Source organism: Glycine max, chromosome 20 (genome assembly GCF_000004515.6).
Source record: "Glycine max cultivar Williams 82 chromosome 20, Glycine_max_v4.0, whole genome shotgun sequence".
NCBI lineage: Eukaryota > Viridiplantae > Streptophyta > Magnoliopsida > Fabales > Fabaceae > Glycine > Glycine max.
In genome coordinates this window covers 43,464,391-43,482,333 of record NC_038256.2, presented here as the reverse complement: position 1 = coordinate 43,482,333, position 17,943 = coordinate 43,464,391, and the positions used below count along the sequence as shown (strand labels likewise).

Here is a 17,943-nt window from a genome sequence, read left to right as displayed (position 1 = left end):
CCACCGAGTACATAAACTGAGTCCGAGAAAACTTATTATAAATTAATATTTTTATATATATAAATTATTATCGAACTGCGAAACCGAACCTACTCGTTAGACCTTCTTTTTCTGGATATCTATACGCGTGTTGGTGGAACTTGTTAATCTTCACTGTTCTATCTTTCCGTTTCCATTTTGCAAGATGCTTTTGTACATATACATTATTGTTTAATATAGTTATTCTAATTTGTATAGAGAGGGATTTTCATTTCTTTCAATTTTTAAATTTTGGTTTAGTTTTACATTTTTAATTGAATTAGATGATCACTACTAAATATTATCATTTTTCACCTCATCAGTCATGACGTCTTATCTCTCTCACTCGTCTGATCTCATTTCCCATATTCCCTTTTCCCTGCGGCTGTGAGTATCTTATTTCGACATCATGGTCAGGTTTATTCCCTCCATAATTTAAGTGGAAGTAGTTAATCTCGACAGATATGCTCTTTTGTTTTATTTTTTCAAAGCCATCGATTCTTTGAAAGTTATTTTAATTTTTTATTATGAATTTATAATGTAGAATTTTTAGTTAGGTTGGTTAAATAATGCTTTAAACTTCGTCATTTAGAATTCCTTAAGAAATTGGGGAGTTAAATTAGAAAATTCAAAAGTACGGGACTACTTGTTGTTTTTTCATATTCACCAAAAAAAAAGTTGTTTTTTTCATGACAATAGAATGATGCAAAAAAAATATATATACATTGCTAGTATAAAAAAATTATACTGTCAATTAACAAAAAATATGATAAATATAATTTTAAATTAATTGTAATAAAAAATTCAACAAACTAATCTTACATACATATACTTTTTTGATAAAATCATGCATACATATACTATTTACTAAAAAACTGTAACTCAACCGTGTGAACATTTGGAAAAAAGATCTGCCCAAAATTGATAGCTATTGCGCAGTTTTTGGTCTAAAGAAACATATTTTCTAAGTTGCATCCAAGCACCCTCTCTACACAAAAGCAATAAGAAACTAGATCAACCCATGACTTCTCGTGAACATTCTTATCAAATATCGTTTGGTGACTTTAAAAATAATAAATTACCAACTTCAAATCAAGTTTGTTAAAACAGATTGCTTAAAAGGTTGACTCCTTGATCTCAGACCCATCAATGTTTCAAAGGGTTGAGTTTGCATTCCCAGTTACTTGTGGATTCATGTATATTTTGAACAGTTTTATAATATTGATTGAGATTTTAAAGCTCATAGGCACCATGCTCAGAAGAATTTCACAAACGTATCAACTATACTATACCACCAAATTTGTTACTCAACGATAGACAAGAAAAGCAAAACTGATTACTATCCCTATCAGGCAACATTTTTTATTTTACAAGAGTGGAAACAAACTGAATACATAAACTCGTGTTACTGGCAATTCCAAATATATACACCGGCAACATTTTAAAATATATACATCGCAAAAGTTTTAAAGAATGATTTTAACCTTTACAGGATTCTGTTCGGAGTGACCTTCAAGCATACCACCAAGTCATCTCTCTACCAATAATGACAATTACACGGCACCATAGACAAACTGTGCTTAATTCCAATTCCTTTTTAAAAAATTATTAGAACCGTTAACTTAAACTTCTTTTTCAAATAACGTAAGGCATGAAGGCATCTAACATTTTGAGCATATGCCTTGAAGTAAACTAATTAAATTAAAGTGCAATTCAGATATCTACATACTTTAAGTGACTTTCTTGTCAACATGGAGTAATGAGTTTAGGAATGCATTGATGTCAATGTTATACCAAGGGACATGGTACAAAATTCCTCACTAACATACAAAATGTCTAAATCAATGCCAATCTATTATTCCACCAAGCGTGGTGGATCCCACCCCCTCCCATACTTCATCACTGAAGCCCAATTCCTCACTATCAACACCTTCCATGTCGTAATCCCACCAGCCAGGGCCATTTGCATCTGCTCATGAAAAAAAACATGTAAATAGTAATGTTTAAGATTTCGAACTCATCGTCTACAACACAAAAATATGAAAACATGTAAATCATACAGTGATTATAATGAGGTCTTGGCTTTTTGTTGCTAGTGTCATTTCCAATTTGTCCTTTTTTTGGCTTCAACTTTGATGCTCCTCCAAGAACTACCACATTGTTTCGTGCAGTTTGGCTCTCATCTGCACCTGTGAACATATGGAATAAAGAGTGTCCAGAGAGGAAACAGAAAATGCTATGAAATGAAAAAAGAAAAACCTTAGCAGAAAAGGACTAGCATGTCTTTATATTGATCCAGAGTTCTACAGTATTTGATTGTTCAATTGGAAACCTTATAGTCTTTATGTTGGCACTTGAGTTCTACAGTATTTGATTGTTCAATTGGAAACCTTATAGTCTTTATGTTGGCACTTGGCAGTTTTTCAAAGAACTGTAAACAGAGAAAGGTAGTACCTGTTTATCTTATGTTTTAACTTCTGTCCATTCAATCTCAAACCTCCGTAGCAAATGGCTTCTGGATATATATTTTCAGGCAAGTTAATACATTCATATCAATTATCCAATAACGGTAGATTCCTCTGGGTGAAAAGTGAAAACTATAGTGATGAAATAGTTATGATCAAAACTCAAAATCATGCCAGCAACCAAGGCAAACGAAACAAGTTTCCAATCCTTCTATTTCTAGGTGTTTTACCACGAATCACAACACCAGTCTTGATAGGAAGCTACTGGTAAATAAAGGAGACTAGAATAGAGAAGAGAGTAACAGGGAAAATATTCTATTCGGATAACTCTTTTTCATGTCCTGACACAATGCGGTACCCTCCTCTAAATAGCCCAAACAGCTGCCCACAAATAATAACCATCTTACTTTTAGGGAATTAAAAGAAAGACAAAATAACATGTAGTGTAAATATATTAAACTCATCCAATAAAATTCTTAAAAGAAAGACAAAATAGCAGGTGCCCACAAATTCTTAGCATTTTTTAACCTAGCTGATCCCATCCTATCAAAGCTAGACACAGAAGAAAGGTGTTTTCGCATTAGACAGCCTTCTCAATCAGAATAAATACACAGCTAACACTGTATTCAATATAGATAACAATCTTCCTCTAATCCTCTCAATATTGTACTATATTACCTCTGTTCAATGTTAATTGTTGTTTAAAGTTAATGCACATAGATTAAAGAGCGTCTAATGGATGTGCAATATTGTTGTATTTAGACTAAAATATTTTTATTAAATAGTATCTCATTAGTTGTGATAAATTACTATTGTAACAAATTTTAAATACGAGTATATGTGAAAAACAATAATTAATAATACTTCGAGAATTCTATCCAAAAAAAATAATACTTCGAGTATGTAAAATATCAATAATTTTTTTAAAAAAAAAAACTAAGACTAAAAACATCAATAGATATTGAACAGAGGTAGTAATTCATAAATAGTCAGTCAAATAGAAGTGATCGACTATAAAAAAATATTAAAAAAAATACTTGTCAAAGTCTCAGTTAAAAGCAGTGCAAGGTTACGTTTTCACTTCTCACCAAACTCAGGCTGACCAAACAGAAAACTTAAGTCACGCTACATAGCAAAGTTCCCAAAGAAATCCCAATGACACAAATAAGGGGGAAAATGATGAAATCAGAGACTCATTATTGCATTGTATAGATTTCACATAGTAAAGTTCCGAAACGAATGCCCATGACACGAACAAGGGGGGAAATGATGAAATAAGAGATCCATTGGTACTTGATTTTTCCAAAGATGTATTCAAAGAGGATGTCAGTATAGATTTTAGGCAACATAAGTTTCTCCATAAGCATTTTTAAGAAAAAATGAACGAAGCTTTTTTATACGCTAAAAAATTATCTTATAGAAAAACTAATACGATAGAATTTTTATAGATTAATTAGCATAAGTTAATTTTAACTCATAGAAAAACTCATTTCATTTTTTTTTCTTATATTTTTCTCCTGAAAGTGCTTATGGATAAAAGTGCTTATGACATCAATAATTTTTTTTAGGCAAAGAAGCCATTTTGCAACAACTATTGAAGAAAGGATCAGGCAATAATCCTGTAATTGGAAAAACCGTTTGGAAATTCCAATCAGAATATTGAATAGCAAAATAAATGTAAATCGGTAATTTTAACTTATAAGAAACCCCAGGTCAAACTTATTAGGATGGGGAAGACAAACCTTCAAACGGAATTTTCCTTTTCTTTGACTCTTGATATCATCCGCAACTGACTTTTCTAATTCACCAACATCAATTTGATCAATAAAGTCTCCTTTGTCCTCTTCAGTGTGCTTGAAGCTTTCAAATATCACCTTATCATCACTGCCACCATTTTTCTCTTTTTCAACTTCCTTCACAGCTTCACCCTCCTCACCTCTTCTTAAACCCAGCGGTGACAGGAAAGGCGTCGATTTCCCCTTCAAAAAAAATTAGAGAATTTTATCACAAAAAAGAAAAACACACTTCTTATTATTCCTTCTTAAAATTATATGACACGAGCAAATTATCAATTAAGTATTATTTTTTCTTGTGAAAAAATATTTCTATCTTCTATCGAGCTGGCTAAAATTATTGTATGCAACAAATGTCTTATTTCAATTATTTAACATAATTGCATACTCCCTACGCTGAATTCGAGATTATTGATTAAGCTAAAACAACGGCACTTGGTGGTACAAATTATCGGTTGATGATATAACTTTACCATTTCATTTTAATAAACGGAAACAAAGTTATTAAACAAAAGAAAAAGAACAGGAAAATGATAAAAAATAAAAAATACCGGAACCGTTTGAGGAGATTTTTGCAGCTTGAGGTTGAGGAAGTGTGAAAGCGAGGGATGCGCGGTTTCGCTCTTGCGTAAAGCTTGATTTCTCTCGTTTCTTTCAGAACTGTTTCCAGCAAAAAAGCGTCATCACAAATCAATCGATTGATTTTATTTTACTTTTTTTTAAACTAAGAAATTAAAAAGAGATGGCTTACGGAGGATAGCGTGGTGAGAGATTGCGGAACGTTGAAGCAATGGTTCGCTGCCCGAAAACCCTAATCGGCGTTTGGTTTTTTGAGTTCATTGAATTCGTGATTTGAGTGAAACGACCAGAACACGGGAATTTTAATTCGTTTTTTCTTTTCTTTTCAATTAAATAAATGGAAGGGACGAGTAAGAGTAAGTGAGTTTTGGTGTTTCAGTTTCGGTGTTTGTTTGACACTCGTGAAAGTTTTTTCCGGGAAAGGGGAAGGTTTTGTTTAGTTTTGTAAAATTCAAAATTCTTTCTGTCCGCGCCAAAAAAAAAGTGGGCTTAGTATTTGAACCATAACTTCCCCGAATGGCCCATACGCAGGAAAAAATACTATTAAGATTTTAGTCTTGTTTTTATTTCTCATAGAAAATAACTAAATAAACAACAAAAATTTCAAATATCTCACCTATAACTTATTATATAATTATAGCATAATATATCTTTAAATATAAATTATTATTAATAAATTTACATGACTTGATAGTAATACTGTAGGTTTACTTCGTTGTTTTTTTGCTCTTATGGGTTTGGTTGATGGCCTCCCTTATTTTTATTTTTATTTTCGTTTTTAATGATATTTAGATGTGTTGCAGATTATTGCTAGTGTCAAGAATGTCAACTTTGTTAGGATTCCGGATTCTATTATGATACTTTTGCATGCATTTTTGCTTAAAAATAATAATAATATCTATATAATTTTATTCAAACAATTACTAAAAATATGTTTAATTTAATATGTTTTTATAAATAAGTGTAAGTTGTATGATAATTTTATAAAGTCCAAATAATCAATTTAGTCATTTATTTTATTTTTCTAGTTCAGTTTGATCCTTTATCTTTTAAAAAATTCATTTTAATCATTTTATCTTTTTAAGCTGATTCAAAATGATTCTTTCATCAATTAAAAATTAACATCATCAATGATATTCAAATACTAGCGGCTAAAAACTGCAACAAAAAAAAAAAAAAAAAAGCCCTCACTCCTAGCAAGCTCTTGACAAAATTCACAAACCCAAATCCCCTTACAGATCAAACATCCCACAAACCGCACAAGCAAATCATGAACCATTTTCAAACTCAAGTTTTGCTGGGAAGATTTAAAGCTTTTAAACATGTTTTCTGGCAAGGATTCGACGGTTGAGCTGGATTTGGTGATGTTTCCAAATTTGAAGAAAATCATCGCCTACAAGGCCTCAACATTGACTCCACCATCAAGCACATTGTTGATCGCATTGGTTAGTTCCTCCGCCAGGGCAAGCTCAAGGACATCATCGAAATCCCTATAGAATACTTTTGATAAACCTTTTTGTTTTTTCTATCAAGGTAGTTAGAAACAATTTCAATTTTCACTTAAAACTTTTAGAAGTAAAAAAGTGAAAATTGAAATTGTTTCATTTTTTTAATTCTTTAAAAATAAGGTAAAAAAATAATGAAAATCAATTTTTTGGTTTCGATCTTGCTTCTTTTTGTTTCTCTTAACAATAGAACCCCTCTCATTTCCATGCACCTCCCTTTCTTTATTCATATCATCATCATTTTCTCTCTCTTACACTTTTCACTCATTTCCTCATTGTTCTAAAACCTATCATTTTCCTGTACCCTTGTAGCACTCAATCATGGAAGGAGATTGAGGTTAAGGAAAAATTTTGATCTCTTTAAAACTCTTTATTTGAGCTTTTTGAGGTAAAATCTAAAATCCATTGACATATATGAGCATTTTTATGACAGAGTAATAATAGATTTTGTGTGAGGTGTTACAATGTTAATTGTTAATATTATTTGTGTTCCCTCGATAACCTAGGAATGTTAAATTTGAGGATTTTATCTAAACTTTTATTATCTTTCTCATAATGCCTAAATTCATTTGCCAATAAGGTGGTTGCTTCTCCCGATGGCATTGGACGACATTGATTCAATTCTCTTTGATTGTGAGTAGCTAATCTACTTAGTGGCATTTTTAATTGTTTTTAGAAGCAAGTAAATTTTAAAGTAAGCTCTTTTTGGTGATTACGATTTCCATGAGCACTTGAGAATGTAGTATAATATTTATTTTACTTGGTTGGAACTTGATTCCTTGTGATCTTTAATAGTTTGATAATGTAATTTAAATGTGAAATCAGTTTCCTATTGTGGATTATGTGAATGGTTATCGTTTGCCACAATGAAGAGATAATGTAGCATATTTTACCGTTTACTACAACGAAGAGATAATGTAGAGAATTTTTTTTGTTTTCTATAATGAAGAGATGTGGCATGTTTTTCTGTTTACTACAACAAAGAGACAATGTAGTGTGTTTTTATTTTTGTTTGCCACGACGAAGAAATAACGTGTTTTTTTTTTTTAAAAAAATGGAGTAAAGTTTGTTGTTCTTGATTTTGACTTTATTATATTTGTAATGAATTTCAAGGGAGTAAATATTAGTTTTCATGAAAGCAAGTTATATTTATTTTTGCTTTTATTACATGTCACTTTAATTATTTTTGAATAAAAAAACGTATGTTGTGTTTGCTTTCCCTTTCCTGATCACTTTGTATTTTATGCTATCACTAAGTCTTCATGACTTACTTTTTTCTTTCATTTCTCCCCCCCCCCCCCCCAAGATAAACAGGTGGTCGAGTAGTTGACTTCCTGAGATTTGTTGTCTTATCCAGGATTTTGGTCATCTTTTGGTAGGCCTCCATTGCATATGATGGAGATTATATTTTGATAACTCCAGGAAAATACAGCTATAGGGATAAGAGTAGTAACGAATATAGAGAAAATCTATTTATTTTGAGATGTAGATGGTCCTACCTTACGGATATGTGATAACTGTGAAATATGAGCTAATTTGATAGTCAATTCTGACTAATAAATGAGTGTAATTTCTTTATTTCATTATTGTTTTTAATGAAATAATAAAGAAATTAACATCTTTGCTATTTTTGATTAGGAAAAGTCAAGAGAAGAAGAAATCAAGTGCTTTGAAGGGGAATTGAGACAAAAATTGAAAGAAAAAACCTTGAAGAAAAATGAAAGAAGTGGACAGCTCACTTAGCGCGCCACCCAGGCTTAGCGCGTGCCCATGCTTAGCGCGAAGTTCAGGGGAAAAGCTCGCAATGAAGCCCAAAGGCGCGCAAGAACTGGCACTAAGCGCAAAGTCAACGTAAAAATTAAGCTACCTGAAGCCTATATAAGGTGGAGGAAGCAGAAGGGAAAGATACACCGAGTCTCAAAGCTATCCAAAGCCTGGGCCTATCCCTTAGAGGAAACCCTATTTCTTAACCATTCTCCCTTTTCTTGCTATTAGTCATCCAATTCTTTCTTCTATTAGCCTCTAAAGTTTAAACCCTATTATCGGTATGAGAGGCTAAACCTCCTCTGTTGGAACCTAACAGCCAATGCCCTTGTAATGTAACAACTTTTCTTATCTATTAATGCAATTTCAATTTCTATTGTCTCTTTTATGCTCTTCATCTTTATTGTGTGGTTTGACCATCCATGCATCTGCTTTTTAGGGGTTATAATGTCTAAAGCATTGGGAAAGGGCATCTCAACAATGCATTACTAAGGATACATTGACTTTGTTGTGCCTTTGCATACATCTACACACTAAATGCAATTTATGATTCAATCTTTGCAAAGAGATTTGGAAAAGAGAATGCATAAATTAAGCTCTTCATCATGAGGGATGAGGGTTGAGTATCCTAGCAGATGTGGGTGGAAATTGGAAAAGCAGTTAATAGAGAAAAAACATTAATAGTGCATCAAGGGTAGTTATGCATGCTAGATCCCAACATAATTGCATTCTGAAGTCATCTTTTGCACTCATCTTGTTTATTTTATTATTCTTATCTTTAAATTCAATTTCTTCCTTCCTTCTTATTTTTATTATACTTTTTTTTCTCTTGCTTACAATTGGGTATTCATCAACGCAAGTCCAAACAAAGTTCATGTGGACTCGACATTCAGTCTTTTGTTTTAATCTTTACTATTTGTGATAAAATTAATACACTTGTCAGTTAACAATGTGCTAATGATGTTTTGAGATGCTTTGATGATTATTTTTTATAAGCTATATTACTACTAGTTGATATTTTGGATATTATGTCAAAGGCCTATGTCCTGACATATGGCATTGATACTTGACTATTGGGTCTGAATGTGTGTGTGTGTATGGATATATGATATGTTTTTTTTTCATAGGTTAGTCAATATTTGATTTATCCTATTTTTAGGGAAAATTTTGCTGGATTTTTCTATAATCCCTTTAGGTTGGTATATTATTTGTGTTTTAGTGTGAGGTATTATTAGGCTAGCCAGACTAAGGAAATCATAATTTATGCGATGATCATGGTCCAAGTGTGGGTTGTGACACTCTCCCTTGGGATCCCCCTCTCGGATCTCAACGCCTACCCCGTCGTCGATCTCTTCATCGACGATGTCGATGAGGCCAACCCTTTCCTTAGCATCATCAAGGGTTGTGGTAGGTGCCTGTTGCAAGAAAAAATGGTCATGGATGTCTCACGTTTGTAAGAAGTTCATCTTCATTGTTGACGAGTTCAAGCTCGTCAACTATTTGGGGGGTAGCAGGTTGGCCATGCCCGTTGAGGTCATTCAATTTTGTTGGAGGTTCACTGTGGTGAGGTTACACAAGCTTTTTGAGGAGGCTGGGTGCGTTGCAAAACTTAGGACTTTTAGGAAGAAAGAGAAGCCTTATGTCACGAACAATGGAAACTTTATTGTGGGTTTGTATTTCAAGAGGAGTATTGGGGATTTGAAGGTTGCTAGTTATGCAATAGTGCAGCTTACTGGGGTTGGGGATTTGAACCATCTTTTTCCAAATATTGTGTTGCTTATGCTTGGTTAACATGATCTTGTGTGGATCAAATGAGAGAGAAAATGAACGAGAAATCATGAAGGAATGAGTCATTGATGATTTTTTATTTTGTGATAGTTTTTAACCACTAGTATTTGAATATCATTGACGATGTTAATTTTTAATTGATGGAAGAATTATTTTGAATCAGTTTAGAAAGATAAGGGACTAAAATGATTTTTTTAAAAGATAGAGGATCAAACTAAATAAAAAAATAAGATAAAAGGCTAAATTGATCATTTGGCCTTTTATAAATATAGAAAAAATGGTTTTGCTAACCAGTGTCCTTAAGACATTGGTTAATGAACTAAAAGAAGAAAGTATTTAGTAGATAAATCATAAAAAAGATCATGGACAATATATTTTTTTGTCTGCAAATAAAAAAATTTATACTTTAAGTTTTTTAACCAATATTTTTAGAACATTGGTTAACATTTTTCATAAAAAATATAAATATAAATATGAGTTGTATCATAAATATATAAATAAAAATATATGCATGTGTATAAGTTGAATTTAGATTGAATGAATTAGTTTTCAAAATCAAATCTAAAATAAAATTAATTTAATACAATTTTTTTTATTAGTATTATTTTTTATTGAATTGAATCAGATTATCATCACCTGTCTAGGGCAATTGCTATTTTGTCTTCTTTTTGTTTTTTTTTTTATTAAGAGTGGGACACTTGTTAAATTGTTATCCTCTCTCCTAAACAAAGAACATATTCATATAATAAAGTGACACAAGATTGGACACTCGTGAAGGGTGAAAAATTTGACGTTGAATGACTACAAGCATTGAGAATATTCATTGAAGGGAACATTATAAAAATGATTGGTAGGCACAGATTTCTCCTTAGATTTAACCTACATTATTCGAATTCGAGTAGGATAATTATAGTTAGAATTTTTTTAAATGAATTTTAACTTTAATGTAATTTTAAAACTTGAACTTAATAAGATAGAACAGTTCATTTCTACTTCATTAACTTTTCTTGTAAAAAAACGTGGACGAAAATATTCTAGACATTATGCATAGAGATTATTGGCACGTAAATGCATCTGTCTGGTATTTACGTTCCCTTTTATTTATTTGCAACAGTGTAGACCAGTGAATATATAAATAAAAAGGATTTTACTCATTTTCAGCTTATACCTCTACACTACGGTTTCTATACAAACAATGCTGCGCCAACTTGAACAACTCTTTTCATCTTTCTTTGTTTGGTATTTGCATTCATTAATTTACAAGAAAAAAAATGTGAGTTTCATTTCATCGTTTTACAATGTTATGTCTCTTTTTGGGCAGTGAATCTGACATGCTGCGAAGCCTGTTTGTAATTTCTGTGAAGGTTGGCCTGGCTGCAGGATCGGGACTCCAGCATTCTTCCATCAGCTTTTTCCACTCGGAATCGCATCGTTTTGGAATCGGAGGCCTGAGCGTATTATTGACAATACCACCTTCATTAAATAATTAGAAAGTAAACAAACACATCATTAGAATTCAAACAAAGATTTGTTGCAAGACATATTCTGTTGAGTGGTGATAAGAATAAATACAATGCTTCAATGATGAAGCAGTATGCTCATGATAGTTTGGAGCATATCATCACACCTATGCTAAAAATGCACAAAGTAACAACCATATAGGTATGTCTGGCTTGGCAAGCAAATTGTATTTTTTTATTTTTTATAACAAGCAATATGTTTATTAAGGCTAAACTGCAAAATAAACTACAGTTGCCTGTAATAAGTGACTTCCACACGAATCATGACAGAAGATATCTAGAGGTCTTAGTTGTGCATAGCAAAACCTTACCTATGATAGCGCCACAGTGCATGTTAGAATATGGTTCTTCCCCGGTCAAGATTTCCCACATTGCAATGCCAAATGAGAAAATATCAACCTACAAGAGATAAGAATAGAAAGACACTCAATATTACAATCTCCAAGACAGTGCTTGCTCTGTCCACCTGCGAGTGCCTGGTCAAAATCAAAGTAAATAAACAAGACAGATGAAGTTCCTAACCTTCTCAGATACCCTACAACTGTTACCATCCAGTAACTCAGGTGCCATCCATGGAAGGGTTCCTCTAACACCACCGGAAACAAGTGTGTTGCGTTTAATTCGGGATAGGCCAAAATCTCCAACCTATGAACAGACATCCACCAAGGGGGTTATTCCAATAATTTTTCTTTCAAAATTTTTTCTATGGGAAATATGAAGGATATACAGAAAATACAGATTACTAGACAGATATAGAAAATCAGAAAAGCTAATAACTAGTATGGAAGTTGGATAACACCTAGGGTTAAATTTGTAACAATAATTGGGAAAAGTTACTTTTAACAGGTAAAACAAAGCAATAAAATGATTTCAATAGCTGTGAACTTTTCTTTTTATTTATCATGACAACAAATGTTTAGGAGAATAATCTGTTTAATCTCACAAGTCAGAAAAAAAGAGCTATTGTTTCTGCTGCAAAATACCTTACATACAGGTCGTTCAAGATCGCCCAGATTGACAAGTAAATTATCACACTTCAAATCAAAATGAACAATATTTTTCAAATGCAAATATTCCATCCCAAAGGCTGCATCCATTGCAATCAGGAGCCTTTTACGACGGTCAAGCACTCTGCACAAAGTATAATAGAGTAAGAGTGATAAATTGCATGCCTAGTTTACAGTTAGCATTAGCAAGTTAGATACGTAAGTTAGCTTACCTATCCTTCTTCGTGAGAACATTCCTCAGTGATCCATGCACCATGTATTCGGTTACTGTTGCCAATGTTCCACCTGGGCCATCTGGAACTACCCCATAAAATGCTACCACATTTGGATGGTGAAGAGTTGACAGAATCTGTGCCTCTCTCCAAAAATCTTTAGTCTGCAGAAACAGATGCAGAAAGCATACAGCTGAGAAACATTGTCAAACAAGAGGATTTTATGGCAATACACGTTAATGGCCAGAAAAATGAGATTTTCCAAATCAATGAAATTAAATTCCTCATTTACCATGGAATTACTTTTCCATGTATAACTTTATACAGGCAATTGCATCAACATAAATTCGATAGGTAAGCTAAATAAATGATACTAGCAAATTCAACTAGCTTATAATTTATGGGGACCTACCAACCGCTCTTGCTCTGACAATCTACCAGAGAAACAACTACTTTTTATTCTCTTAATTGCAACATCTGTTCCCCTCCACTTTCCATGATAAACAGTTCCAAATGTTCCAGATCCTAACTCTTGCAATTCTTCAAGATCAGCATTCTCAATATTCTGCGTTTTTACAAATGAAGCACCAGATTAAACACAGATACAGGTGGGTTTTAATCTGCCTTCTTCTAATCCTATAAAAACAGCTTCAAGGAGAGTAAATTTAAAAAGAAAAAAGAAAAAAAAAAAGAAGACAACAACTGGAGGAAAGATTGCATTACAGGAGGAATTAGGCCTATCTGGATTTTCTCATTTGCAAATACTGCCATTAGTCCTCAAGTGATTAACAGCAATATAATTTATAACTATGTTATCTGATGATTCTATTTTGTAATAGTTCATGAAAATATAATTTGTTCACACACAAAAACACATGCAATATAATGATATTGATAGGGTCTGACAGTTTCTGGGTTTCGTATTATCCTCTTATTGAGTTTGGCCACTAGTCTCAAAAGGGACAACAAACTTTTTAAGCTAGGCCAATTTATTATTTTAATGTAAGCAAATGCAGCTCCACTCTAACGGTTTTATCAGGCAAATGGGTCTTGCTCAGTTCAATGACAATGTTAGCATCAGAATTCCTAGAAGAAACAAAACAATAGCTTTGAAAAAACAATCTATCCTGAAACACAGTAGACCATTGGTCTCAAGACTCAAATATCACTCTTTACTAGTAAACATCATATTTATGAAATTCAACTTTGACAATACAATTTAGAGTGTAGGACACTGCCCTCGTGTTGAAAAATTAGTCAGCAAACCGTTTCACCAAAAACAGAGCCAAGAGAAAGAATTTTTCTTTTTACCAACAAGGTAATGTTAAATGAAATCCAAACATTCATCATAATATCGAAGATGGAAATAGTATTATTCATCTATATACTATACCAAACTGCAGAGGTTCACCTGTAAACCATAAACTTCAGCCTCTGTTTCAGCAGTTGCTCTATCACCCATAGGTTTGTTGACGTTTCCACTATCAGATTCTGCATGCTATCATTCAATACAAGAACCTCATGTCAATTATATAATGAGTTGTCCTGAACCATAACCAGCAACTTCATGAGAAGATTCTCACCTTACTTTCAGATTCTGGATTATCACATTCTATCCCTTCCTTTTCAGGAGATGTAGGTTCAACTTCAGCCTCTTCATCTACATTTGAGACATCTTTTAGGCATGACTGGATACCTGAAGAAATATAATCCATTGCTCCCTTGACAACAGCCACTGATTCTGGCACAGGCTTGTTGACACAGAATTCATTGATATATTCAGAACACTGATTCTTAATGACTGTGTTTTGTTCCTTTTGGTGCAGGTTGTATGCAGGATCTTCAACAGGGATAACAACCTCTCTTAGGGAAGAACCCATGTCCATATACTGAATTGAAATATGCAAATACTGTGATTATTATATGCAGGCTTGCAGTTGATTTGATGAATTCAAAAGAGATATACTTACTGAGATAGGTAGTATAGACCCTCTCTCAGTTTGGGACTCAAAAGAGCCAGGAAAAAGTGGTTGACCGTCTTTTGTCTCCGGCATAGCATATTGGTGATGCATTGATGAATTTTGGCTCCTCGTGGAAAACTCAGAAGCAGTTCTGTCTAATGATAGACCATGTGGTTGCCCCCTCAGGTTTCTTGTGGATTCCAAAGAGATAGATGATGCAGTAGATAAATTGCATTCACTGCTTTGGAAATCTGGTGAAGAAGAGCAAACACCATGTGGGGTGTAAATGTACTGTAAATGTTTTAAATCTATGGAATTGTCTTGTGACATAGCTCCAACATTTTCATTAAAGAAATCATTGCTGTTATCTGCATGTTGCAAGATCTCTTTACCCTTTTCTGACACATTAAAACTATCCGTCATTCCAAAAATGGGCAAATTTTGATACTTTGCTGAGTGTTCTTTCCTATCAATTGTCTTTCCAGGCTGTATTGAACATTCTTCTAAAGAACATGAATTTTTCAATGATGGAAAATTGTCTCTCTCTACGCTAAGGGGAAATTGCAAGTGAACTTTATAGTTCTCATCATTCTCCTTAAGTGTTGAGTCAGAATGTGCATGCAACATTCTGTACCGAGACCCCTCTCTAACATCAGACTCTGAGAATAAACTCGACGACTCATGAGGACGAGAGACAACCTTGTTAAAATGATATGAACCTTCATTGGTGACTAAAGGTCTCTCGAAAATCAAGTCAGTTAGACTACATGCCGTAGAAGAGACAAACTCATTACTGCTGTTGTTCCGTCTGTGAAGATGAAGATTCTTGCCAGGTTTCCTGATCAGGTCAGATTTCACTATATATTGGTTATTATGGTATGCAACTGGATCAATATAATTGGTATTGTCTACATACAAAGAATTGTTGCATGGAACTTTTTCCGTAACAAAGGGAGTGATGCTTTCATTGATAGCATTATATGGTTTATCCTTAAATATCTGTACATTAGAAATTTTGGGATCTGTAGGCTGTACACAAGCGGGAGATAAAGGAGACATTTGATTGACTGACTTGCCTGCTAAGGCTGTAAAATATTGAGAACCAGGTTTTGAGAGTATGCCTACCAAATTTGGAGAAGTTGGGGTGCAATCCTTCATCTCTGAAGCAAATGCAGATGTGGATGAGTCTCTATAGAAATGTGGACTGTTGTAATCAGTGGTATTTCCAAACTGACTAGTATGGTTTGCCAAACTCAGCCCATTGGAATTCTTTTGTGGACTTGGATTCAGCATACCATTAACAGCAACAACATAATGATAATCTGCATCACTTGGCTGATTGACTCTTGCTTCATTTGAACTTGGACTCTCACATTCATTTGAAGGTATGAGAAAAATCCTCAGCCATTGAGAGCCTCCAGCTCTTTCAAGCTCTTCATATTCCTCGATCATATGATGAAGATCCTCATTGGAACAAACAGATATAAGAGCATCAAGATCTTCTCCAGGAAGCTGGTACTTGATAATGTGAGTTTGACTGCAAATAGCAGAAGTCTTCCTCATAAGTTCCTCCCATTTTATGTTCTTCCTGATTGATATTATCCGTGTCTCTCCACCCACATACCTGAGCTTCCCGTCATTTGGTCTTGGTAGTATTCTACCTCCAAAGCTACACAGAAACTTTATCTTCTTATAGAAAGAACCTTCTGAGAATACTGATCCATAAGGATGGCATGAATGAGGAGACTCAACGACGTAAACAGATGGAGCATTGGGTCCTGAATTAACTTGATCACAACCATTTCCCTCAGAAAATTTACCTGACAGTTGTCTAGAAAATGTACCTGATGCTTGTCTGAAACCGCTGTGTTCACACTGGTATCTGTTCAAATTATTAGGATAAGCCCTGCTGTCAACTTCATCAACATATCCTCTGACTGAAGCAATCTCCAACAAATCTGAGTTACTATCAGATTCTGTTCTCCTTAGCCCAAGAACATGCTTTAGATCCTCATAAACCAGTTGAGGACTATTTTCTCTAATATTAGCATCCAACCTGTTTGGCAGATGCTGGTCTGCATCAGTAATGACAGGAAATTTCCTTGAGGCAACCCGATCACGTAAGAACTCGGCAGAAAATTCTTCACCCGTCTGTAGACATATATAGTCTGCATCATCATCAGAAGGGATTCTGTCACTTAAACCAACACTCACCGCATCTATATATTGCTTGCCTGAAACACCGTGATCCTCATTGCTCATGGTGTTGTATGATCATATAGTTAGCTTCATACAAACATTTTTGCGCTACAGCATTGAGTTCTCAACATTTAACCACGTTTAACCAGTGCTAGTTTTTGTCCTATTGTAAATTACCCATTTGAGACACAAAGTCAAACAGATAAATCCTCTATCCTTTCACTTCAAAGCCAAAATTCCAGGTAACAACCTATCCAACACAAAGAGTTTCCAAACCTTAAACAGCCTAAATTTCTCATATGTCATCCACCGTCTTAATTACCATATTCTGAATGTGACATAATTACTAAATCCCTCTAAAAAAATTTGAAGTCAGCAGAGAAACTTGTTTAATTATGATGGACAACCAACAAATTTCCTGGGAATCTATACAATCCCTTCATTAACAATCATAAGAGGAACATGAATGTTCATCACCACCATTGATATCACTATGATCACATGATATTTCTTGTATACATGGTCCTAAAAAGAAACCTGCAACGTAGTTCCATTAAGGAACTTAAGAATTCCTACCCTGCAGTAATAGGCACATGAACAGCCAAATACAAAGTGAGCAAAGAGGAATCAAAGGAAAGCCATTTCAGCAAATAACTTCTTTTTTTCTTTTCAAATTAAACCAAAAGAAACAAAAGTGTTGCATGTTGCAGAATTATAATAAAACCGGAGCCTTTGGTCTAAAACTAAACATAAAACTAATATTTTTTTCAAAATGGATACCTTTTTGTTTGCCCATGCACCGGAAATTGAGGTTTGAAGATTGTTGAATTGGGAATGCCGACGATTGGAGGGACCCAAAAGAGAAAAATGGGAGTTGAAGTTTGGTTTTTGTTGAGAGGGAAGAGAAAGTTTGTTGTTTGTGAGGCGAAAGAATGAGAGAGAGAAAGAGGAAAACGTTCCATGAGGCTCGGAGTTTCCAACGAAGATGTGGGAGAACAATTGTATTTGCTTAAAATGGCTCAGTAATAGATATAGACAGTGCATGAAAACGAGGCTCTTCCAACTTCCATCTCAAAACATTCCTAAATCTTTCCACGACCTCTGTCTAGGCCACATCATCATGTTTTACATG

General features: G+C 33.8%; 2 protein-coding genes and 1 pseudogene across 5 annotated transcripts; 1 reads left to right on the top strand and 2 right to left on the bottom strand.

Moving 5' to 3' along the window:
• Nucleotides 1–1,719: 1,719 nt before the first annotated feature.
• LOC100776554 (uncharacterized) lies at nucleotides 1,720–5,273 on the bottom strand. Of its 4 annotated transcripts, XM_006606269.4 has the most exons (6): nucleotides 5,028–5,273; nucleotides 4,828–4,936; nucleotides 4,226–4,462; nucleotides 2,473–2,533; nucleotides 2,079–2,207; nucleotides 1,720–1,987 (listed from the first exon to the last, which is right to left on the bottom strand). In XM_006606269.4, exons 1-4 carry the CDS (start codon nucleotides 5,114–5,116, stop codon nucleotides 2,510–2,512), a joined length of 459 nt encoding a protein of 152 aa, XP_006606332.1. In that variant the 5' UTR covers nucleotides 5,117–5,273; the 3' UTR covers nucleotides 1,720–1,987; nucleotides 2,079–2,207; nucleotides 2,473–2,509. The 4 variants fall into 4 exon arrangements, with proteins under 4 accessions (XP_006606332.1, XP_006606331.1, XP_003556328.1 ...); XM_006606268.4 differs by having other exon boundaries at nucleotides 2,079–2,533; XM_003556280.5 differs by lacking the exon at nucleotides 2,473–2,533 and having other exon boundaries at nucleotides 5,028–5,272.
• LOC100807901 (probable ribose-5-phosphate isomerase 2) lies at nucleotides 5,193–9,915 on the top strand (annotated as a pseudogene).
• Nucleotides 9,916–11,040: 1,125 nt separating this feature from the next.
• LOC100807361 (dual specificity protein kinase splB) lies at nucleotides 11,041–17,877 on the bottom strand. Its single transcript, XM_003555443.4, has 10 exons — nucleotides 17,592–17,877; nucleotides 14,622–17,388; nucleotides 14,235–14,540; nucleotides 14,063–14,149; nucleotides 13,064–13,216; nucleotides 12,652–12,815; nucleotides 12,416–12,563; nucleotides 11,955–12,077; nucleotides 11,744–11,831; nucleotides 11,041–11,385 (listed from the first exon to the last, which is right to left on the bottom strand). The coding sequence occupies exons 2-10, from the start codon at nucleotides 16,872–16,874 to the stop codon at nucleotides 11,198–11,200; spliced, it is 3,510 nt and encodes a 1,169-aa protein (XP_003555491.1). The 5' UTR covers nucleotides 16,875–17,388; nucleotides 17,592–17,877; the 3' UTR covers nucleotides 11,041–11,197.
• Between the last annotated feature and the right edge of the window lie 66 nt (nucleotides 17,878–17,943).